Below are 26,044 nucleotides of genomic sequence, written 5' to 3' on the forward strand. Positions count from 1 at the left end.
GTGCACCTAGTGCTATAAAATGCTATGTATGATCATTTTAGTGGTGAGAAGAGTTGATATATATAGCATAACTGTGTTACTGACTCCAACCATTCAAAAATTAGAGTCAGCCCCACTCAGAAAATCATGAAATTTGTCTTAATAATCATGAGACTTAAAAAATAATTTTTGGAATTGTCTTTATTTGCCCTCTGGGTTGTGAATCTTCAGTGTTTGTTTTCAAGCTTTCCTGTGCGACACTGCAGTCTAGAGACTTTTTTTTTTAATTGAAAGTTGTCACTCTCCTATAATCATTTGACTCCAGGAGTTTGGGCTCTAAGAAAATGACACAATATTGTGAGAGGTTTCAGGGTAGCAGCCGTGTTAGTCTGTATTCGCAAAAAGAAAAGGAGGACTTGTGGCACCTTAGAGACTAACAAATTTATTTGAGCATAAGCTTTCACGATGAAGTGAGCTGTAGCATGAGAATATTTCTATGTGTGGTGGACTAATGTTAGTAGGCCTCACAGAAGTAGGAATTTGAATAAGGGGAGAGTTAATCCTTGCTTTATCATGTGCCATAGTGGATATTACACAAACCATATATTCCAGGAATGGGAGCTCGTTTTAGAAAAAAATCTTTCTATCTTAGGGGTGCATATCGCCCGCATTATTGGAGTGTCTGAGCACCTCACAATCTTTCAATGCATTTAGACTTGAATTTAGATTCGGTGAGGTAGGGCAGTGCTGTTATCCCCATTTTACAGATAGGAATTTGAGGCACAGAGAGGCTAAAAGAAGCTCAAAGTCACCCAGGAAGTCTGTGGTGGAACAGGGTGTGTGGTGGAATGCAGGTTTCCAGAGTCTTCGACTAGTGCCATAACCACTGGCCTGTCCTTCTTTTTGTAATTAAATTATATTTTATGAAAGCATAAAAATGAAATGAAAAAAAGCAAGAAAAAAAAGCAACTCCAGACCAAACCAGAGAGAAGTGTGCCCTTCATTTCAGGAAAGCTCAGAATGCTCTCAGAAAGCCTAGGCAAGACACAAACAATGTGTTGCACCCAGCACTGGAGCTCCTGCACAGATTGCAAACTGATTGAAATGCAGAGACCAAACTTCTGGAACTCTGCATTGCTAGGATGTGACTGTAGAGCTGTGCACACAGCACACACTGAAGCCCTGTACAGCATTGTTGACTAATGTCTTAAAACTGGTTTTCTTTCTGAGTGTTTTCATTACTTTCCCACTTTTGTTAACCCTTGAATATTTATAGTTACAGGAAGCAGTGCAGCGAAGGTGTAAGGAAACCGCTGTCTAGTGCTTTCTTGTGGGTTCTGTTAATCCGGACTTCACAGTTATTCAGTACAGTTTTGCTGTATGAGCTTGCACAGTATGTTGACCATTTGTCTAATCCTGATGCCTAAATTAATGACACTTCTTCACTTCTTGAGGTTGCATTATAGCGTTCGCTCACTGGCCCCAGGAGAAGGAGACATGACTTCTTTTTGACCAGTTCAGGGTCTGACGTGAGCATGAATATGGTACTGTAAAAACATGATAGAATGGGAATATGGCCCTGGGAAGACTTTCAAAGGCTGATTAACAGCTGTTTGCTTGTAAAGAGGATTACACATGTTAGCCGTGAAGCCCTACAAGTACAATTAAACACGTGTACTTGAAACACAAATAAAAATTCTAGACCTCACGCAAACCCTTACCCTGACAAGTCTGTGGCTAAAATGAAAGGGATCTGTCTTTTGTTATCCTTTCCTGTGCTGTATGTAATGTGCAAAATCAACATGTGCAGTGCTTTCCCCCCCCTCGCATATACTTCTTGGGAAGGGTATCAAACTCCAAACAGAGTATGAGCTGAGAATTATGAAACTTTGGGCAAACGCACTACTCATTTTTGGGTTTTGGTAGATCTTGATTTCATTGCCTGCCATGGGCTTACTTCTCGCACACTGTCAGTCGGCCTATTGTGGTGCATATGTTTTTTCTGTTGCCACACCATGTGGTTTTTAATAAGTTTCCCAGGAAATCACTGCAGTATTTCTGTCTATAATTGAGCTTCAAGTCCCTGCAAACCTTATGTTGTCTTCTCTGCTATTCAGATAATTCTACACAGAAGATCAGGTGTAAGTATAAGCAGACAGCTCAACATGGCAGAGCTGTCACAAAGAAGAGAACTTCCTGCAGTGGAGATAGCACCTCAAGTGTTCTGCAGGCTAACCATCTAACCCTATATTTGATTGGCATTATTGAAGCAAGAATACCACCTTGGCACAATGGGAACAATGCATGGCTATGCATACGTGCATCAGCATGCATCTAGCGTGAATCTTAATAGCAAGCTTCCTGGCCACAGATGGTGAACTGTTCAAATCTCTTGAACTTCATTGGATAAGGTTAAGGGAAGATGCCAGAGCTACTGTCATTCAAAGGCAGGTTAATAGAAATCCAAACATAATACTATAGCTTTTAGGACCATAGGGGCTCCTTTTTTTGGTCTAGTGTATTAAAGCCTGCCTGGGAATTGTGTGGTTCATGTATGATAGAGAGAGAAGTCTTTTTGGGGGAAAAAAATCTCCACCCGTCTTTTGGTGGGTGCAGTAGATTCTCACAGGAGTGGTTGTGCAGGAGACCAGAATATCATACACAGCACTCCTGCAGACTGCACTTTTGTGACTACCGTGTGTATGTATATTTAATCTCTCTATGTGATAAATTTATGTATGTGCTTACACTCTCATGTCTTACACACTTACACACAGGTGTCTTATGGCATTAAGATTTTATCAGCATGAATTTAGGCTGTTCATATTACTCACAAATGGAGAAGCCACAGATGAGTGATGATGGTAGTTCCCAATCCCTTTGTGCTACACTATTATTTATTCTCTCTGTGCATAATATTTAAATTCAGTTAGTCCAGTTTTCATCTCTCTGCTTGTAATGAATGCATGAATCCAGCTGTACCAGGTCAGGAGGGAGAAGAAAATTATAGCTAAAACTAATCACAAAAAAGTATTGTAACTGTTATGAAGTAAAATTTCTATAGATAAAATATCACAGATTTAAGGTCCTCTGTCAGTTAACCAAACAATTCTAGAAGTTGGACTCTCTCTTTTCATTTCTAATGGTATAAAGATCACATATTCAGGCCGCATGGTTTATCAGCTGTAAGTATTACAGGACTAATTATTGCCCGTCCTTTACCCGCACATTGTTGTGGGGATGAGACCTTTTTTCTGTCAAGTTCTTAAAAAAATGGTAGCTGTTTGAAAGTGCTCAGAGATTTGGAAAATTTAGAAGTAGTCCCATCAGAGATGGATTAGTGGGCAGAGTGCAAACAACGAAAGATTATTGAATGGCTGGCACCTATCTGCTCAGGATGACATGACGGAGCCTCACTCAACCGAATTGCATTTGGCAGTTCTTGTAGTTCAGCTGCTATCTTGTTGCATCTATGCTGAACTCAGCTTCTTCACCTAATTGACTGAGTTAATTTGTAGCCTGGATCTTCGGGTACATCCCAAATTTCTTTGCACGAGTTGCAACGCTACTTCAAAGGAGGTGCTGTTGTAGCCTATGCAAATAATTTTCAGGGTTTTCTGAGACTGAAGGGGCCAGTGAACCTAGAAATTGTGTTAGTAAGTCACTTGCTGTATTTGTGAGATACACCCCAGTGCAATTGGATCACCCTTATATCATTGCTGTATATTTGTTCAATCTGGGGAGGTACTGAACTAGGTGGGGAGGAGGGATAGCTCAGTGCTTTGAGTGTTGGCCTGCTGAACCTAGGGTTGTGAGTTCAGTCCTTGAGGGGGCCATTTGGGGATCTGGGCCAAAAATTGGGGATTGGTCCTGCTTTGAGCAGGGGGTTGGACTAGATGACCTCCTGAGGTCCCTTTCAACCCTGAGATTCTGTGAGGCAAGAAGACAACTCTAAGGAGGGAGAATGGAACAGAGTGGCAAGGATTGCTGTGTGTGGAGAGGTTTTCTTGTGAGAGGTAGGGCATAAGGAGGGGTGAAAGGTGGTGTTTGTTCTGCTCAATCATTTAAAGGAAATGATTTTATATATATACACACACACACACAACATGAAGTACATAGAACTGCTGTTGATGGACTATAGTTATAGCTAGTCTCCTTGGATTGAAAAATTGTCCTCCAGTGGACATAATTATGTCCAATTTTGGTCTCTCTGTGCTCATTGGACTACAGTTTTCCACTATAAACCTCAACCCGAAGCACCAGTGGCGGTAATGTTATGTGTGTGTGTATAGATATATTGCAGTGTGGATTTTGCAACCTGTGTTGTCTTTACATTTGTGGAAATAACATATTTAGCTCTCAGAGAAATCAATATTTTAAATCAATTTTTAAAACTTCTTTGTATCTGTTTTATGATCTTGGCAGATTACCAGGGTTTAAATTAAAGTTCTGTATTGTAGAGGGTAATGTGAGGACTTTTGGCACTATACCCCTTCATGCAATAAAGAATCAAAGCCAGGAGTCAGAAATCTTCTATCAAGAGCTAAAAGCTAGATTCATAAAATCACTTACTTCAGTATTATGAGATTTTCCCATGGAAAGTTCATGTGGGAGTTGGGCAGAAACCGATTCAGAAACACTTTTTTTTTCCACTCTATATATTCTTCCAGCAATCAGTAAGCTGAAGTTGGCATCACTTGCCATTGGAAGATGGACACAAGAGCACACTGCTTGAAGCCACTGTAATAACCATATCACATGTTTACAGCAGAGTTTTTAAGAGTCTGTGTTTGCTTTGCTTCCCCAGAAGAACCAAAATGGTGCTTCAGAAATTATATACTGTATTGAAAACACACACTCTATTTAACCCTGAGGAGGGCACCCACTTCTTCACCTCCTCAAAAATTCTTCTCTGTCGTGAAGCATCTTCATAACCAAAAATTAGCATGGCTGTATGCCTCCCTGCCTTCCCCCCAAAAGTATGTTACTGATTTAACACTGATTAGGGAGAAACCACCTAACAGCGAACACATTTCTATTCCCTTTGGCTCCTGTGTTTCTCTAAGAAAGTGGCTCTGTTTTTTTGGCGTTAGTATGGGTGCTTTGTGATATGTGCTACAATGGAAATTGTTTTCCAGTCGATAATGCTGATCCCAAATGCAAGGTAGCTCACCAATATCTTGGCTAAAACTAATATTGGGTTCCAATGTCAGCTCTCTAATTTCTGACAAATGGCCAAGCTTTCTTGATTAGGCATAACTGCTGTTTTATGTAGGGAACACACAAACCAATTTTTTGTTGTGTTTCTGCTGCTGCTGTTGTCCCCCAGTCACAAGGGAGAGTTGGGTCATTTGGGCCCACTGCAAAAGCAGAATCTGACTTATTTGTATTAACGTAGAGTACATTTTCACAAGGGACATAAAATGTAAAATTGTATAATATAATGCTGAACAGGCCTCCCTCCTTACTTGACACCCAAATCAAATAGAGCTGAAAATCGTATCAGGCATTGCCATAGCAAGATCAGAGTTAATAGACAATTCATTCCAAATGGATAGAAAATCTTTATATCGATTGCCAAACATATCCCATTTAAAAAAAATCTAAATTCTTAAATCTATTATGAAATAAAACAGTCTGTGATGGGAATGTGTGGCTATGGGATATATGTTAACTCCCAGCATATGGGGGAAATAATTAGAATAGGGAAACTTAATAGTTTTGTAAACTTTGTGTATCTAGAGCCATTATATATATATGTTCAATTTGGTGATCAAAGCATCAAAATAACTTATAGATTTAATAATATCTCCAGTTAGTGTTAGCGTATGGAAATTGGAAAGCATGGAACAGCCTTAGCTATCCATTCTTACCAACATTACTCAGCCTGTAGATTTGCATTTTTGTTGGTTTAAAAGAACAGATAGAAAAATGAATCTTCTGTCGCCCCTTCCCCGCATCTCTGAATGTGAGTTGTCCTGAGCATGCTCAGGCAAGAGTAAAACTACACAGTAGGGGAATATCAGAAGCTTTGAAGGTGCAGCTCAGTTTGCATAAGCCCCCTAAACAAGCTACCAAAGTCAGCCCTAATATAAGTGCGCTTGACTCCCATTGCCCTCACTTGTCCTATCCATACATTTTGTGTCTGCAAGCCGAGGTCAGCAATCTTGTAAGAAGAGGTGGTTTTGTGAGCTTTTTGGTGCTTTTGCTGGAAAAATACCATGAGAATACCCTTTCCCATGGCATTTTGGTATTTCTGCTTCTGGTCCAGGCTGGATATAGGAAAAATACAGAAGTGAACAGTCTCCCCTGTGTCTCCTTCTCCGTCTCTCCACTTTTGGTCTGTCAGGAATCCCACCCTTGATACCCTGTTTGTTTCTTTCTTCCACTCCCGTCTTCAAACTGAATTTAGCTGAACTTTTATGAAATCTCAGCCAATACTCATCCCGTTCTTCCCTTACTTCCTTTCCCCTCAGAAGGTTTTGTTTCAGTTTGGGTTTGGGGTAAAAGTTTGAGTGTGACCTTATTTTATCTGCGCCAATTCATCCATCCCTAACTAAAAGCTTCCTCCAATTTATTTTTGAGTTTCTTTGCTGCTTTAATTTTTTGGCTCCCAGTTTTCTCTCTTGGATGCTCAAACTCATCAGATTTTGGAGACAGCGTATCAATTCAGCGTCTTTTGGTTTTGTCTGAGTGAGCAATTTCATCTGATGCTTGTTTTTTGTGACTAGGAGGTGGCACATGCACAGGGAGCAGCCATGGGCCTTAATTCCGGTCCCTTTGAAGCCTGTGGGACTTTTGCCATCAGCCCATAGTGTTCCACAAGCCAAAAGAACAAACGAGTCACTCCCATCCATACCTGATTTCTGACGGCCTGGGAACTAGGTCCTACCCTGTGTCTCTGCATTGCAGTGTGCAGTACCTCTGCCAAATCTCTCGAGTCCAGTTCTGCGTCACTTGCAAACCCCAAACTCCCATTGTCTTTAAAGAGAGTTTTGGGTTAGCAAGAAAAGTGGGCTTATTCCCTGGCTGAAAAGAACAAGACTTCCACTTAGACTGACACACGTTCTGTAATCTTGATAAAAAAGTGAGTGAAGTTATTGTTTGTTTCATTTCATCTTGGATGGCCTGCCACCAGCTCAGACTTAATATAGCCAAAATTGAGATCTTATCTCCTGAACCATGTGTGTTTCCTCTTAACTCTATTGCTGTTGACAATGCCTTCCTCCCTGTTTATGTGCAGTCTTGGTGATATCTTTGAGTCCTCCTTTTCCTCTCACACATACATGCTCTCACTGGACCTTGCTGGCTGTTCCTTAAACCATAGCAAAATCTCCTTTCTTCCTTTTAATCCCTATGGGAAAAATACTTGTCTATGTCCCCATTATCTCTCCCTCGCTTACTGTAAACCTCCTGTGTTCTACCCTGCCTGATCTTCATATTGCTCCCTTTTAATATATCCAAAAGGGATCAGCAAATATCTTCTTCGCTGTTCAATCCTGCCATGGGACTCCCCTATTTGAATTGCACAACTGGCTCATGTATCAAATTGAAATTTCTCATCCTTGCCTTAAAAGCATTGTACAGCTCTGCCCTGGCCTGTGTCATGGATCTCATCTTTTATGATGTTAAACTTATGATGAATAGGGGAAAAATAATGAATTTAAGGTCAATAGCAATATAAAGTTGAAAGAAAAAAAGCCCTCAGCTGTAATTGTTTTCGATAATGGCAATATACCATAATCTTAGTTATGACTACTAATATTCTACTGCTGTTCCCTTGGCCCATCAATATTTGTAGATTTGTACATTATTATATGCACAGTAATGTACAAATATATATTGTACTCATCTCTGAATATTTTGGGTAACACATTTTTCAAAATGACATGTGCAATTAATTCCTGAATCTGTCTTTCTTTCTATATTCATATGTGACACTGTTTCTGAACTAATATAAGTATCTTAACTTTGTCATTTGGGAATTTTACAGTTATGTTATGATTTTGTGTATCTAATTACTCTTTTGAGGATACAGGATATTACAGAATTAGAGGGGGTTCAGAGACAGGCAAGGAGAATGATTAGGGACCTGGAAAAACTTTTGTATGAAGAGAGATTTGAAAAGATTGTGATAGCTTACCCAAGAGAGGAACATGATAAAAAGATGTAAAACAGTGAATCATATAGAAAATGTATATTGGAATCTTCAATTCACCCTATGCAAGAACAAGGAAAAATTCTGTTAAATTTACAGATGGCTAATTCAAAATTGATAAAAGAAATGCTTTTTCACACAATACATAATTAGACTGTGGAACATATTGCCACAAGATACCATTGAAGACTAGATCATAATAGAACTGAAAAAGGTATTAGAGGTTTATATGAATGTCAAGAATATCCAGAATTATAATAGCAAATACTAAAACATAAAAAAGTTATGTAAGGGATATAATCCTCATGCTTCAGAAAATAAGCCAACGTCTAACTACTGGGTGATAGGAGGAAATTTTTCTTATGGGCAGTTTATTTCATAACTGTCCACTGCAGGGTTTCTTGCACCTTACTCTGAAGCATCTGTCATTGGCTACTGTTGGAGGTAAGATACTGGACTAGAAGAAACTCTGGTCTCATCCAGTCAGGTAATTCCTATGCTTCTATAAAATGTACCTACTTTTTGCTAAATTAATAAAATAACCGGTAAATTCAGTGTGGATGTCTGGGCTGTGCGTGCCATGGGGGAGCTAAGTGCTGTTACAAAGGCTGTTGTTTCACTACTGTGAACAATCATTTTGGATTTACTCTGCAGTAAAATATCAGACTGGGAGCACACAAAGCAACATCAACACATAAAAATTAAAACACCTTTAATACACAGAGCTGGTTTTAAACAAATTGAGAGCAGAGAAGCAGAGGTACAATATTCTCAGAAAGCATGGCCTTTTTATTCTGTTTTGGAGACTAATTTACATCCAAATAAAATGCCAGTTCATCCCATAACTGTCATGATAAATTGAAGCATTTAGATTTTTCCATGAGGTGCTCTTTCTGAACCTTATTAAATTACAAGAGGTTGGCCTTTTGCCCAGTGCTGGCTTGAAACTCTCTGTGCTGAAGTACGCACAGGAGAGTGAAATGGGCCTGGGACTCTGGAGAAGCTGGGTTCTGTTCCTAGCTCTGCTGCTGACCTGCTGCATGACATTGGGCCAAGTCACTTCTCCTCTATGGCGATCAGTTAACCCATCTGTAGAATGGAAATAATACTACTTTGTCCACCTTATAGAGTTATGTGAGGCTTAATTGATTAGTGTTTGTGAAGCCCTTGAAGATCCATGGTTGGAAGAGAGTGCAAAGCTGAACTAAAGGAAAGGGCTAACCTGTCTGTTTTTCAGGCATCTCCATCCTTGAGAAATTAACAGTTCTTGTTAAAAAATACTTTTAATTGTTAAAAACAAAATATATACAGGACAGTGAGGCAGATTTGTTATTACAAAAGTAATAGTTTTGTTACTGTACATTTAGCTGGGAGATAACAAAAGGTCCAATTGTGCATCCCTGATTGGCAAATCTCCTTTTGACTTGAGTGGGAATTTTACCTGAAAATTGAATGCAGGATTATGCTGATCGCAAATTTTAAATGTAATGAGCAAGCTTTGGATCAAAGACTTAAGCAAAATGTTTTCAAACTGCACTCCTAAATTCTCTGAAATGAGCAAGCTAAATAGCATCTATTTTATCCCATAGAAAAACTTAGATTTTGTGCAGTGGCTAGAGGACTATTAATGTCCTCTGTGCTCTGAAGCATATGCTAATAGAAAATATTGTTTTCGATTAATATGATGCGAATTAATAGGAGATTTATTTGATGAGAGTTGTTTGAAGGTGATAGCACTTTCTACCTCAACAGGATTTAAGATGTCAAAGACGTACCTTTCAAGAATCATGAATGATCAATGCAGGGAGAGCAAATTTAAATGGGAATGAACAAGACAGCATAGCATGTAGCTTTTTTTTCTTTTTTAAACAAAGTTTGAAACATTTTGTAAAGAAATGAATTGGATGATCGGTGTTTGTACTGGAGCGCCTGAAAAAGGGAGGGAAATCCAGCTTGGTGGTTTAGTAGCTCTTCTGCCATCAAGAACTATAAGCAATATATTTATCGGCAGCCCTGAATTTTCTAACTCGATTATGCAATCACAATTTAAGTGGTGCATACAGAATATAGAGTATCAAGACAGCAAGTCTCTTTAGACCATTGAACAGAAAAGTTTTTACAAAATAATTGTTTGATCCTGCAGATCTTTACTCATGTGAGGAGCTGTAATTTATTCAAAGCAGTTACACACACGAAGGACTGGTCATGTTATTTCAGATTTGTAGGATCAGGCCCTAATATATTAAAAGTCAGCTGCGGGGGGACTTGACTTGTCTTGCCTTGCCTTTCTTCCTTCTTTCATGTTTTGGGGCAGTGATACAAAAGGGAAGGAAGTGCTCTTGAGAATCAGTGGGTTGTTTGTGAATAAGTCTATTCTGCTATCCTTCTGTTCAGAGCCCGATGCTTCAATTCCAGATGTAAAGAGGTCTGAAGCTCCTCTTTCCTCTCAGTAGTGAAGCCTTAAGACGAGGTGTTAATTGTTCCTAATCAGTCTCTCTGAGAGCAAGAGAGCAACGCTTGCTAGGAAACATAGCATATTGCTGCCTTCACTGGGCGTGATAGGCAAAGGCTTGGTCTACGCTAGCATCTTAGGTTGGTAGAACTACATTGCTCAGGGGTGTGGAAAATCCACACCCCTGAGTGACGCAGTTTTATTGACCTAACTCCCACTGTAGACAGCGCTGTGTTAACGGGAGGGCTTCTCTCGTTGACATAGCTACAGCCTCTCGGGGAGGTGGATTGCCTACACCCATAGGAAAAGCCCTTCTGTCGGCATAGGTAGCATCTTCACTGAAGAGCTACTTCAGCGCCCCTGCAGCCTTTTAAGAGAAGAGAAGCCCAGGGAGGAGGGGACTTGCATTCTATAAACAATTCCCTTCCAACAGTTAAGTGAGAGAGTCTAAAGGAGAACTAAAGCGGCAGTATGCGTGAAGGAAATTGCAAAGATCCAGGGGCTTTAGACAATACCTGAGATTTCCCACATGCTATTTATACTAGCATAACCTTCACTTAATGTAAACATGGGACAAATGCTGCCCTGAGTTACACTTGTGCAATTCCATAGAAATCATTGGGGTGGCACAGGGCCTATGTCAGGGCAGAATTTGACTCAAAGTATCTACTGAAGGAGAGGAGTTTTTGTGCTTATTTGGATTCAAAAATATAAAAGATAGATGCTCTCTAGGTGCTCTTTGTTGACCTTTTGATCATAATTGTTGCCAGTTTGGGCTCTTGAATATGGACTGGGTGGAAAGTAAATTCTAAGGTTGTGGGGTCCTCATGGGGGGCACCCTACTGGAAACTGCCTTTCCTTTGGCTAGGGATTTCCAGCCTGGGAGTACTTATTGATCATAACTACAGCAGGAGGAAGAGGGAGAGAAATGGCCTGTTAGGTAGGAAGGCTTCAGCCCATTTCAGACTTTATATAGTTGGGCAGAACAAACACCTTTAACAAGACTTCTAAGTTGTTGTGTTTTTGTTGTTTGTTTGTTTGTTTGAATAAAACCCAGCCTACAGTGTTTGTAGTATCTTTGTGTGGAATAATCTTCTCCCACCCCCTTGGAGATGAGGGAGAGAAAAAGAAAACCTCAGCAACATTTTCCCATGCCACTGCATGGTGGGGTGGAGTGTCGGAAGACATCAAAATACATGTCATTCTTCTTTGCTTTACAAGAGAATGCCAAACCAGTTCCAAAACCCCTGCTCTCTTATCGAACCCAACAATACAAACCAGTGTAAATGTATGCTATTCCAAAGATAAGATTCATTTTCTAGCTATCAAGGTGTTATCAGAACTGTGATGAGGAAAAAAGTTCAAAATGTTTTGAAAATTAGTCTGACAGTCTCCTTTTAATAATAGAGCATTTCCAAGCCCATCAGAGATTGTAGGCTGGAATTCCACAGGTCTTTTTTTGTGGTCGTGATGATTTTTGAAATAATACTTTGTGCTATCTAGCAGCTTTCAGTAGAGGCTCGCAGAGAGTTTTACGTCCATTATTTAATTAAGCCTGGCAATACTTATGTGAGGTAGGTAACTATTAGGCATATATTAAGCTGGGACATTGAGAGTTTACTGACTTTTGCTGCATTGTTTTGGCAACATGTCTGATGTTTTAGCTCTGTGTGTGTGTGTGCGCATAATTTATGTATGTGTGTATGTGTATGACACGGTGAATAGCATAATTTCCACTGTTCCTTGACACAGAGATCCTACTGCATGCTGTCAAATGTCAAAATCTTTTGAATTTCTAGGATGTACTGGCATAACTAAAGCCACAGTGTTCATAGGTCCCATCGACTTGCCTTCTACTTATCTACCTGTGCCCCAAATACCATGCTAGTCATTGGTATATCACAAAGTTCACACATCTTTCCAAATCTGTTATTGTAATATAAAGAGCACACGAATAAAATCTGGCCTGAAGTTTAGTGCCTTTATAATAATCACATAACTAAAGTGTGTATATCAGAGGTAGACTCTAGCTAAATCTTACACGGAGAGTGTACTGTCTGCTTTGAATGCTTTTTACCCTGACGTACAGCTGCCCTGTTAAATACTGTGCAGTCGCATTTATGGGGAACAAATATTTGATAACGTGCTCTTCAATCTAGCAGAGAAAGGTATAACACGATGCAGTGGCTGGAAGTTGAAGTTTGACAACTTCAGACTGGAAATGAGGTGTGAATGTTTAACAGTGAGGGTAATTAACCATTGGAACAATTTTCTAAGGGTGGTTGTGGATTCTCCATCACTGGCAATTTTTAAATCAAGATTGGATTGCTCTTGAGATTATGTTGGGGAAGTTCTAGGGCCAGTGTTATACAAAAAGTCAGACTAGATGATCACAGTGGTCCCTTCCCTTGGAATCTATACATCTGTGAATTTACCCACACTGACATAAACATATTCAGCTTAACAGGAAACAGGTTTTAGGTGGAAAGGGGAACAATACATTGTTCCGGGGCAATGTAACCATGAGTCTGTCAGCTGGACTAAGATGACTTGTATCTGCAATATCCTGATCTCTAAATTCTTAAAATGAGCTGGTAAGATCTCTAGCTGGTGAAAGTTGCTGGAGTACAGATTTTCCACAAAACAGTTATGACCCAGGTAACGGACAGTGCATACCTCCAGAGTCAGCATTAACGTTTTTAGTTCAGCCTAAAAAAACAATTTCCTTTCTTCCCCCCTTGCAGGGAAAGCATGAATAACTATTACTGTGGTTTAAAAATAGAAGCACTTGTGAGGGCCTCAGATGCTATTGTGATGGATACGGGGACATAGACAACTCATCACCTTCCGGAAAAAATCAGTGACCAACTTTGAACCCATTTGATCACTTTACATTAATTTATATTTTCAAGGCTACCTCACTCCTCCCCTCCCCCATGAAAATAGGATAATGAAGGGCCACAGGCTTGTAGAACCCCCAAACCCAGTTCTGCACACTACCTTACTCAAAGGCCTGATCCAAAGCCTGTTGAAGGCAGTTTCCTTGATTTCAGAGGGCTTCAGATCAGGCTTTAAATCTTCCCTTTGTTGTGGAAAGATTACCACCTCCAGCGATGAGCAGGTAGTTGAATCTCTATGCACATTTAGCACTTAGTCTCTTTGCTGAGACTGCGAACAAACTTTTCTGTCATTGTGACTATGTTTTTGTCATATGGACACTTGCCCACTACCAACTAAGTTAATACTACTTAGATTCATTTTATTGTGGGACAGTATTCAACCAATAGATGATGACTTTCAGTCACTGCCAGCATGGGCTGGATTTGAACCACTGAGCTGGTATCTAATTACCAGTCCCTTTAAAGCCATACAGTTCCCAGCAATGTGGAATATATGTTAATTTATAAAAAAAAAAATTAAAGCGTTTTTTTGCTAAACAACATCTCCAGCTAGATTTCAACATCTGTTTTACATTCTTGGGTGAAACTGACATCTGAGGCAATTTAATGTGATAGCACAATCTCTGTGTGCATGTGTGTGCGTGAGAGAGAGAGAGAGAGATGTAGCACTTCTCAGGCTTGACTGAAGTACAGAATAGCTTGCTGCCATTCTTGGTATAGTGCCCAGTGATGGTTGCATGTGAATATAAAATAGGCATAATAATGTTTTTAAGTAAAAGTAACATTGTGAATGCATAATTTAGGAAGGAAAACCTTTGTTTTGTTTTGTTTTGCAGATGTACAGATCAGCTCTCAAAATGTCTTCTGTGTCTTCCGTGCATCTTCTAAGACAATTGCATTAGCCCTCCTGCTAGTTGACTAATAGAATTAATAATTGTAAAAAGCACTCTAAAGCCACATGCCTTATGAAGTCAATGCTGGGTATGATTTTACAAGTATGTGATCCATTTTTTCAAGTGAAAATGTTAACTGAAAAAGTTCTTGGCACACAATAAAACATTGTGCAATCTGTTATTTGTCTTAGAGATAATAATTTGAGTGGCTATATTCTTCCTGTATCTAACTTAAGACTTGCTAGTGGATGGTTTCCTTGATTTAAAAGTACTGCAAATGTGCTTTTATTTACATAATATGTCTTTCTGAAAAATTATAGTGATGGAATTCCAGCAACAAGAAAAGTATTTCTTTTCTAAGGGTTCTCTAGAATAAATACCAACCAAGTAAATCACAGAATATTAAAAAAATAATCTTGCATACAGCTTGAGAACAATTTCTATTTATATGAAAATTTTCGTATTTTTAATGACTATAAAACACAGCATGGAAAACTCCCTTAAGCAGAAGGATTCAGTGTTGCCTACATATGCACATGGCCCCACAGACATGGAAGTTGAGATTGAACACAGGACATCTATATCTGGAGTCCTATCTAGTAAGGCTGCTTGTAGCCCCAGTTTTCTTGGTGCTCTTGTGTGCGTGGGGATTCTTTTAGAATGTCTTTCATTTTGTCTCCCTCTAGTTAAATGAATATTACAAGGTCCCAAACTCTCCTTATCTACCCAAAGAACCAGTTGCAAAAACATTAAAAAACAGAAATTCAGCCCTGTTTAATTTTGACCTAAGAAAACACCATGATGTTCTCTTATTAGACCTCTGGCTTCTTCTTACCTAACGCAATTGATGTTCCTTTTTAATTTGCCCATGGGTTTCAGTGGAAGTATGATTAAATTATAGATCGTTTAGATTGTGTAAGCAGGTGCCAAGCAAACATGGATTTAGAAAGACACCTAGCATAGACCCTGATCATGCAAATCATGTAAGCATATGTAACCATCAACATGTCAGAAGTCCCACAGAACAGCAGTAATACCATTAGTCAATGGGCCTACCCAGATGCTTCAAGTTGGGCACATGCTTACATGTTTTGTGGGGTTGGGGCTGTATTGCTTAACCTGCCCTCGCTGTATCAAGAAGTCTTTCTGTTGTTACAGTCCTGACTAGTGACTGACTTAATTGTTCCAGTGTTATTTATTTATTTTTTCAGCACATGTATGCATTGGCAGTTATGATCTAGTTGAAAGAGGAGAAGGCATTTGGTTCACAGGCATGTTTGCTTACTAAAATAAGGAATTGCACTAGAGTGTTAAGAAACCAATTAAGACCATACGGAATGTCCGTATGTGTGTAATATGAGTTAGCACTGCATGTCAATTTAGTCTCGTTGCAGACAATGCTGCCTGTGGATCAGCTCAACTGCAAAGACAACAGAGCCCTAGGCACAAGGGGAACATTTTCCATGAGAAGTTGTCTTTTTTTCACAGTGTAGTACACACTGCCCTTTCATGTGGAGCAGATATAAATAGAAGGAAGTACAGATGCTGATTCCTTTATTTTACCCTCTGGCCCCAGCCCCCCTTCTCTAGGTATTGTTTTGAGAAGATCATCCTACATTCTAGAGGTCTGGATATGGCACCATTTGAAAAGCATCAGCACTGCTCTCAAAATTGCCAGGGGGCCCTCTGCTCACGGAAAGATGTAATGTAGCACTCACAGTCACTGTTGGCCTGGGAGCCGATGATCAAGTTTGAGTCTCAGGCTTGGCTCTCATGTATGTTAGTGCAGTCTGCTGCCACTAGACCACACACCATTTGGCAGGGGGAAAACAACCACCATTGTGTGCAGCACCGGCAAAAAGAAAACCATAGAAAATACTGTAGAACATCTGTCTTCTACACGTAGTCAGCGTGTGAACACAAATTGATCAAAGCAGCTGCTGATGAGCATCCTAATCCAGAGCCCATAAATGCACTGTGCAAGAAGGTATCATCTTAAAAAAATTCCTCAAGGGTAATCACAATTGCCTATGTAGTGCATCTGCAGTTGGGCACCCTACCCATATATCACAGTCACCGTTCTTTCAGACCATTCCCTTTTCAGTTAGCAGTAAGTCATCAATGTTAACCTCTTACTTTCTGTATGGTCACAGTTTCCATATAGAGACCTGGGAGGTATGTCTTCCTACTTGGCAGTACTGGTAATGCCTGAAGTTAAGATTCAACAGATATAGAGAAAAAGATTCAGATGGTTAGACCTACTTCACCTCCAGGTGTTTCCTGGATAGACCTGTAATCAACCAAAACAGTGAAGTAAAATTTATGGATTCAGTTTTGTAAAACTTTACTCACATTTGTAGTCCTACTGAAATCTGGCTCTCCCTATGTGGCACATAAGACTACTTGCATGAGTAATAGTTTTCAGGACTGGAGTCTAGTATTTCATGTTAATCTAGGTTGCAGTTTACAAGGGTACAAAGGGGAAGCTTTTGCTAAGAAGCAGCAGATATCTGTTTAGGAAAGATAACTTTCCTAAAACCTCAAAGTAACTTGCTCACCTAAATCTGATACCTTTATAATAGCCTGTTCAAGTACTCCTGACTATGTATGGTAGGCATATGTCTGCTAAACTACACTTTGTCTAGTTGTGCAATGTATTCACATTAGACCACAAAGGCTCCACCCCCCTCCGTATACTAAAATGATTTTCAAGAACACATTCTCTAAAATTCCTGCTGGCTTTAACTGACCATTATTTTCGGAAAAGGTAATGAAACCTTTAATTCACTTACTCTGATGGAAGTTAGATTTTCACAGATTTTAAAGGAATTTTTGTAATTGAGTGCACTCAAAATGTTTCCATTTTGCTACATAGACTAACTAGCTAAAATCTGTTTGACAAAAACTGTTTCTTCAGGTTTTAGAATGCTGAAAAAATGCCAGGGTTACAATCTACTCTATATTTCAAATAATTACATATTTTTTTGTCTCTCTTTTTTGGCAGATATGGTCCGGAAAAAGAATCCCCCTCTAAGAAACATTGCTAGTGAAGGTGAGGTACAGACCCTTGAGTCTACAGGTACTGAAAACGAAGAGTCTGGAAGGAAAAAAGAATTTTCTGCAGGTCAGATGCAAGAAAACACTGACCAGGGTGATTCTGCAGAGCTAAACAACAAGGAGGATCTTTGCCTGCATATCCAAGAGCCATCTTCCAGCATTAAAAAAGACTTAAAAAGCTCAGTGCTGAGTGAAAAGGCTGGCTTCAATTATGAAAGCCACAATAAGGGAGGAAATGTTCTGTCCTTTCCTCATGATGAGGTGACAGACAGAAATATGCTGGCTTTCTCATCTCCAGCTGTTGGGGGAATCTGTGAGCCCTTGAAGTCTCCTCTAAGATCAGATGCAGATGACACCCAAGGTGTGGTCTTCACCCCATCAGGAGATCCAGTGGAGACAGACAAAGAGCATCAGACATCGCCAAAAGCTACAGATGAAACCGTGCAAGTGCAAAGCAGTCAAACTGATGGCCAAGGCTCAAGTCCGGTCCCAGTGGCCTCAAAAAACCCACAAGTGCCTTCAGATGGGGGTTTAAGGCCGAACAAATCAAAAGCAGATTTGTCAGCAAATGATAACCCAGATACAGCGCCTCTGTCTCCAGAGCTTCAGGACTTCAAATGCAACATCTGTGGTTATGGTTACTATGGGAACGACCCCACAGATCTCATCAAACACTTCCGCAAGTACCACCTAGGACTGCACAACCGTACCAGGCAGGATGCGGAGCTTGACACTAAAATTTTGGCTCTCCACAACATGGTGCAGTTCAGCCACTCCAAAGACTTCCAGAAAGTCAACCGCACTGTGCTTTCAGGAGTGCTGCAGGACATCAATTCCCAAAGACCTGTCTTACTAAACGGGACTTATGATGTGCAGGTTTGTATCTTCCATATCCCTATGCCGCCTCCTCATACACATGCTTCTTGCAAAGAAATAAATGGGGAATGGGATAGGCACCCCGGGTGATTATAAAGCAACTCCTACTTCCTTATCATAAACTAGCATAATTTAAGTATCTCATGTAGCCTGCTTAAACCACAGGACTGCTTAGATCCATTCAGGCTTATTGTATTCACCGTTTTATTTACCCATTAGTTGCTATAAATTACCAAAATTGTTACGCCGATGAGGGGACAGGATATATTAAGTCAGTATTTTTGGAGGTTCACTGTAAATCTGGTTGAGTAGTAACTGGCTTTTCAGTCATAGGCTTTCTTGTATGTAATTTCGTCTTTGTGATAATGAATAGTAAAAGATTTTAGTTGGCAAACAGGCAACTTAGAGTAATCGTGTCTGAAAGCTTCTCTGTATCAGAGAGAGAAAAGAAAAAAAGAAAATAACTGTTTAAAATAACCAGATGGACACTAGAATGTAGCTGCAAATTAAAAGGAACTACAGGTCTGTGGTTGTTGGCTGCTGGGAGTCAAACCTTTGCTTATTGATCTTGCAGTCTTGGAGAACAGAAAGTGGGACACTAAAGTGATCTAGTGCTAGAGCAACTGGGTTATACTTCTGCACAATGGGAAACTAAGATTGGGCTGTAAAAGTAACAGTCATTAATAATATTCACACTGCAGTTCAAATTAATATGCATATAAAGGTTGGGCTATTGCCTTAGCTAATGATTTTTTGATCTAATTTTTAGCATTGATGCTACTGCATTGTCCAATACGAAGGACAAAAATTGTACATTCTTACCATAAAGAATAGATTGAAAAGATTGTCTCAAGTTGTCCACTATTTTAGTTATTTGAACCTAGACAGAGATATTAATGTTAACATTTCCTTCGTGTAAAAACCGATAATCTTAAAATCTACATTTTACTGATTTTAAAAAAAATATTTTAACCCCCTTTATGAATGATCTGTGACGAGCACTAGAAGGCCTGTATACTCTTCGACCTACAAATTCACTTTGGAATAAAAATCATTGGATCAGTTAGGAACAGAGATCGCAAGTAAAATGAGTTCAAATGTCAACCCAATTTCAGGATCATGTTTACATCAGACATGATGGACTGACCTGGTACTAATTACCAGAGAGAATTCCAAGAAACATTAAAAAAGAGAGAGAGAGAGAAGTGCAGTTGTAGAAATATTTAGTAATCCCTGCAGAGACTGTTGTTACAAGGAGACAATTCAGATAGGAGGTCAAGATGGCAAACATCTCACCTTAAGGAATACTTAGAAACAGCACCACTACTCAAGCACTTGTAGCTTTTTAAGCTCTTAACTTTTTTTCCTCTCACTTGGTGAAATTCTACAAAATCTTTTTATGGAACAGCAAATCAAATCAAGATTGTTATTATGCATAAAAGCTACAGTCTTTGAACTGCTGTCTTATTCAGAGATCACTTCACTGTCTTGTGTCAGACACTCTCTCCTGTCAAACTGTGATTAGAAAGCAAATACGTGATTTAGATAAAAGAGGATGGAAGTGAATAATGTCAATGTGAAATGATGGTTTATAATTAGCACGTAATATGATGTTAATACCTGGATTTTCTGCTATAGTTTCAGTTTGCTGACTCTGGGGACAGCATCTTAGAGCAACTGATCCATGCTGTCAGGAATACGTTCAGACAGAGACAGCTAAGGCATACAGCACAGAGGAATTTGAGTTTCTAAACACACTTTCATTTTCCCCAAACAATTATTTCATTAGGTCCTTGGTTATTTATAGGAAAGTTTATGCTTGATTAGAGTGAGCTGGACACTTTTCCTATGGAGTATTTTCAGAAATAAAACAGATGTGTGAGCTATCTCAGTTTGAACTGATAGAACTAGAAGTAAAACAGCTGAACCTAGACTATACTTGTCTACTAAGCCCTGGTCGTAAGATACTGCAGGAAAGACAAAAAGCGTTAGGAAACAGCACATAGATAATCAGTTAAGATCAGTCTTTTCTCAGACCAGAAACATGTTCTAAAATAGAACAGACAGCCTATACAATGCTGCTGATTTTAAAGGAACAATTGGATCTGGAAACTTAACTTTTTAAAGAGTGCTGATTTTCTCTGCCCAATTTGGGAAGAGAAGATTAAATAAGCCTCTGTGCCAAATACTGTACTTCATCACTTGCACATACACCAGATGTTGATGCAGAACATGTCAGAAGATATGTAACTGATTAATATTTTCATGCTTCACAATTCTGAACAGCTTTGCTACATTCATAAACATACTAAAAGGACATCTGAAATTCCCCTTTGCACCCACACGTTTGTGTTGCTACCATGTCTGTTTCACAGGGGCTTGGGAAAATGTTGAAGTCTAATACAAGAGCATGGAATTGTATTAATTAGAGCTTGAATGCCGTTTTATTAGAAATTGGTTGTCAGTCAAAGACTCCTACATTCTAAGAAAGAGGAACTGCATATGAATAGTAGTGGTTCATCAAAACAATCTGCTTAAAATTCTGATATGGTCTGAGGAAAAAACAACAAACCCCTCTGTAATCAAAATTAATTTGAAATGCTCGTGGAATGGGATTAAGGGCTGATTTATTGATGCAACTGCACTTAACAAACTGTTCTGTTGTTGTTAGGATGGAGGTAGTTAGGGATTTATGATATTTTAGGCAAGGAAGATGGGTACAGAAGCTAGAGGGTGGGTATTAGCACAGCCTCACATATTTAATCTGTCTCATGGTAATTAGTCAGGTTTTGTGCTATATGAAAGTTTCACCAGTGGGGGTTGCTACTGACTCTTGGACTCTGTGTATATAAGGCCTGTTTAGAAAAAACAGTAAACAAAAAACAAACATCCCCTCCCCCCCAACACGCACCATAGAAAAAGGAAAGAGAATAGAGAAAAATCCAGTATCAGTTTTTAGACTGATAAGGACTAGGTCCGTTTGCAAGGGCTTGTGGGGGAAAAAAAAATCAAGTCTGTTTTGAAACGTATCACACGAGCAACACCTGCCTCTGTGCAACCTTTTAGAAATATGTTTTTGTTATCCTACTTTCATCCCCAAAATACAGGTGCACATATGGCTTCAAGTCCAGGTACACAAACTCCTTTATTATTTCTTGTAAAACACAGTGATTTTGTGAAGTAAGGATGTACATAATTCAGACCACAGAACCTTGTGGTCTTACTGCTGTGTAGGCTTTGACTTGTCTAGAATATTTAATGAAGAGGGGATATCTTTGGCTTCTTTAGAGATGAGATGTAATTTGGGGAGGCAATTTTTACATGCTTTGTCCCTCCCCCCCCTTTTTCTTTAGTTCATTGAGATATATCTAGTTTTATAGGATTGGGTACATTCTGTTGAGCAGTTTCTGGGAGATGAATACAATATGGATTTTAGAAAACATTTGTTAGCACATTGCTGTTTTGCCAGACAAGTGCCTCATCAGCTTTATGCGGTTATCAGAGTGATATCTTCCCATGAGATAAATGGAGTGCTCAGTTTTGCTGATTTCCATTTAATTAATTTCTCCTCTAATTTTGCTAATCTCCACTAGTCTTGGTAGCCATTTTGTATTTGTCAAGATTCCTTCCCCACTCTGAACTCTAGGGTACAGACGTGGGGACCTGCATGAAAACCTCCTAAGCTTATTTTTACCAGCTTAGGTTAAAACTTCCCAAGGTAGAAACTATTTTCCTTTTTCCCTTGGACTTTATTGCTGCCACCACCAAGCGTCTGACAGATATATAACCGGGAAAAAGCCCGCTTGGAAACGTCTTTCCTGCCAAAATCCTCCCCAAACCCTACACCCCCTTTCCTGGGGAAGGTTTGATAAAAATCCTCACCAATTTGCATAGGTAAACACACACCCAAACCCATGGATCTTAAGAACAATGAAAAAGCAATCAGGTTCTTAAAAGAAGAATTTTAATAGCAGAAAAAGTAAAAGAATCACCTCTGTAAAATCAGGATGGTAAATACCTTACAGGGTAATTCGATTCAAAACATAGAGAATCCCTCTAGGCAAAACCTTAAGTTACAAAAAGACGACAAAAACAGGAATATCCATTCCATTCAGCACAGCTATTTTATCAGCCATTTAAACAAAACAGAATCTAACGCATATCTAGCTAGATTACTTACTAAGTTCTAAGACTCCATTCCTGTTCTGTTCCCGGCAAAAGCATCACACAGACTGAGAGAACCTTTGTTTTCCCCCCTCCAGCTTTGAAAGTATCTTGTCTCCTCATTGGTCATTTTGGTCAGGTGCCAGTGAGGTTATCCTAGCTTCTTAACCCTTTACAGGTGAAAGGGTTTTTCCTCTGGCCAGGAGGGATTTTAAAGGTGTTTACCCTTCCCTTTATATTTATGACAGTTCTGTAGCTCTGCAAACTTGTGGGGAACTTATCCAGCTTTAGTCTGTTTAGTTTTTTTTTTCCGTGTGGATATTACCACTAAACACAGCTCTGACTGAGGAGGCAAGTTTCATTGGTTAATAAGAAGCTGTTGAAAGTGTTCCCTAATTGTTATCTAATGCATCCAGACGAAGCATTCTGTTGTGTGACCATCCTACAGACTAATCAGAGGCTGGGAGCAGACCTGTTTCTCACATTAAAGGTATGCAGTGTGATTGGGGATTAAGTCAGTGCTGTCGTAACTAGGATTCAATCCAGTAGGAACCAGTAGTTCTATTATTAATAATCGCTTCTATTCTATTCTCCACTCTTAAATGTCATTAATATACGGATTAGGTGGGGAGCTGTGGAGTTAAGAGCAAGAGGGCTTGATCAGTTTGTGGGGATATAAATGTAGCTGACATCCCTCCTGATCATTATGGCTTCCACTAGTAGCTTTGGCAGTTTTCACAAAGGAATCTCTACAAATGTGTTCAGAATCTATACTGGAGACGTAAATAACTACAGTGATCACACTTGTGTTAGCAGCATAGTCCACTTTCAAGAGGAATCTGCCTTCAGATTCTGATATTTGTTATTAGCATTTAAAGAGTAAATAATAACGATTAAAGCTCCTGCATTTTTGTGGATGTGAATGATGAGCAGAATACATTGCTTAACTGACCCCTTTTCAAGTTCATCTTGCTCATTAGGTGAGCTACCCGTAAAATCACTAATTTTATGTTGCTTGTTGACATCAGTTAATGAAAACTTTCATTTAACTGGATTTTAACATTCTCTTGTGTTTAGAGAAACTGATCTAAATTTGATTTTCTAGGGTTTATTGGCATTTAGCTCAGTTATTTCAAAACCAGGCCCTAAAATATGGAAGTGGTACTTTGTTCATTGGTCTGGTTAAGAATTGCTGTGCATGAGTGTGTCCTGGTATGCTGTTTCCAGGAGCAAATTCTGTACAAACTCATATACATTATCGCCTTTGGATATCCCCCCACAATTCTAATATTTGATTGTTGACTGTGAAATCTTAGCTTCCAGCTGGATCAGAGTTCTTTGTGCACTCATTAGCTTCTTCATTTCTTTTCACTTTGTGAGCTCCTGTTTCGCTACTGTGCATCTTGGTAGCCCTATGGTATCAGTTGAACTGATCCAGTTTCCTGTGAATGGCCAAACTGATACTTTTGTTTCTCCCATTTGAAAGATTAGGTTTTCCTAAAAATATTGCACATAGGTTAGATCTGAAAATAGTCACTTTTGGCCCGATAGTGCAATGAGTTCTGTGCAGATGGTCCCAGCAATCATGTGGGAAATCTGTTGATGCAAATGGCACTTTACACAGGTGCCAGAGATCTCACCACAAGGAACTTGTGGGGTTGGGGTCTTTCTCTGACAACTGAATGGCATGACACAATAATGTGCTCTAATTGGATCTGGGTGCACTGAACACCTCAAGGATATGTCCAGAACACAACACAGGTTGGCTCTGATGAATCTACTGTTCTCCATAGTTGCTATAGAAACCAGTGGCCTTTCTTTTTCTTCCCTAGTGTCCTCTATTAGAATTCTTTTTGTCGGGGTCTGGCTGTCACCCCATATCTCTCATTGCATCTCAGTAATTTGATTTATTCCATGAGAGTCAGAGTAAGTCTAGATTGAGTCCAAATGAACAGTAGGCTGAAGTGGAGCAGCAGTCTGATATGTCTACTTACTGTGCATATTATCTGGGAATCCGGATTTCCTCTGTATTTAGTTTCCAACAGTCATGACATTAGGTTTTCAAAAAATTAAGGATGGCCCATCACCATGAATAGAACAAATGACATATTAGTTATTTTCTTGAGATTTAATACAAAATATTGTATTTGTGCATATAAATAAGTACTTGGTAACATTGACATAGGGTAATATTAATTGTGAATCAATAGGAAAATTTTTTTTTATCTACACAAATAGACCCGTTGAAGTCAATTGGACTACTCTTGTGAGTGCTCACTCATACGAGTTAAGGTCTTGCAGTCTGGTTCAGAATGTTTGCATCTTCAAAACACATACCCAGTGTTAGCTCAAATGGAATCTCTGCATTTACTAGCCTATCTACTGAGAGCTTTCTAAATATATAGTGCTTAAGATAGTAAATTCTAAAAATGATTATTTGTATCTGAAATAGCTATACGTTCCAGAACTGCCAGACCTTGAGACATTGTGCCCCAAAGTAAGATGCAGTCTAAACTGATATCTTTATGATCCCCTCAGTCTTTGTCTCAATCAAAGCATTTGAGGACAAATTACACCAGCTGCAGAACAGATATTTAGATCAGCATTTTTAGTTCAAACAAAGGTTATTGCTACAGTCGTACAAAAGTGCTATAGATTGGAGTTCCATTTTCAGTGTTCTGAGACAGGCTCTGTTACCGTCTCTCCTTTTTTAATGTATTGCTTGTATCTTAGTCTTTATACTAGTGATCGCCAGTGGTATATTATGTCTGTTGATGAAGAGAGCTGGTAAAAGTAATAAAAATAAAGGAGATGCTTAGATACAAGCTGAAAGGACAAAAACAAAAACACAACAAAAAAAAGAAGAAAAGCACAGAAAATAAAGTTTTCTAAAATTATGGGGCCAGATCCTTCACTGGTGTAAATCAGTGTAGCTGCATTGATGTTAATGGGGCTATGTTAACTTACAGCGGCCAAAAATCTGTCCCATAATTTAAAATATATTTTAAGGGTATGAGGAATGGCATGGTATGTTATATTTTCTCTGGTGTTAAGTATTGTTGTACAGTACTTTAAATGCAAACCAAGTTCCTGGTTCTAAGAGTTTCTGAGTGTCACTGGCTCCCATTGTTTTAACAGAGCCTGGCTTGATGGCCTTAAATTAAAAACTATTGTGGTTCTGTCAGACTTTTGTTTAAAAAAAAAAAAGGCCTGATCTTACTACCTTTTAAAGTCCATGCCAAATCTCCCACTGACTTTAATGGGAATGGAATCAATCCTGAGAAGAGCATGCTTATTTCAAGTGACTGTGACCCCCATAGGTGCTTGCTTGCTTGCTTAAGAGATGCAGATAACACAGAAAGCTTGGGGACTGCACTGGCTCTTCGCATCGCTAACACAACTCTGTTCTTCCTGCACAGGCATTAATACCATTTTAGTGCATAATTCAAAGGGTAGATATACCCTAAAGATTCTCCCATGTTGTGAGAGGTAGTTCTTCCTCTCAGAGTTTAAGGAACTGGTAGGGTGGTTTTATAGAAACAAGCATTAAAGCCAAGAATCTGTC

At 39.2% G+C, this 26,044-nt stretch overlaps 1 protein-coding gene across 4 annotated transcripts in view; it reads left to right on the forward strand.

Moving 5' to 3' along the window:
* The window catches only part of TRPS1 (transcriptional repressor GATA binding 1), a 249,484-nt gene that overhangs the window by 30,256 nt on the left and 193,184 nt on the right, over nucleotides 1-26,044 (forward strand). For 2 of the 4 annotated variants that reach the window (XM_074943924.1, XM_074943925.1), the window contains exons 2-3: nucleotides 14,326-14,484; nucleotides 17,387-18,315. In XM_074943924.1, coding sequence (XP_074800025.1) covers nucleotides 14,448-14,484; nucleotides 17,387-18,315 — 966 coding nt within the window. In that variant the 5' untranslated portion in view covers nucleotides 14,326-14,447. The remainder of the gene's footprint in view (nucleotides 1-14,325; nucleotides 14,485-17,386; nucleotides 18,316-26,044) is intronic. The other 2 variants (XM_074943927.1, XM_074943926.1) reach the window with 1 other exon arrangement.

Source organism: Natator depressus, chromosome 2 (genome assembly GCF_965152275.1).
Source record: "Natator depressus isolate rNatDep1 chromosome 2, rNatDep2.hap1, whole genome shotgun sequence".
NCBI lineage: Eukaryota > Metazoa > Chordata > Testudines > Cheloniidae > Natator > Natator depressus.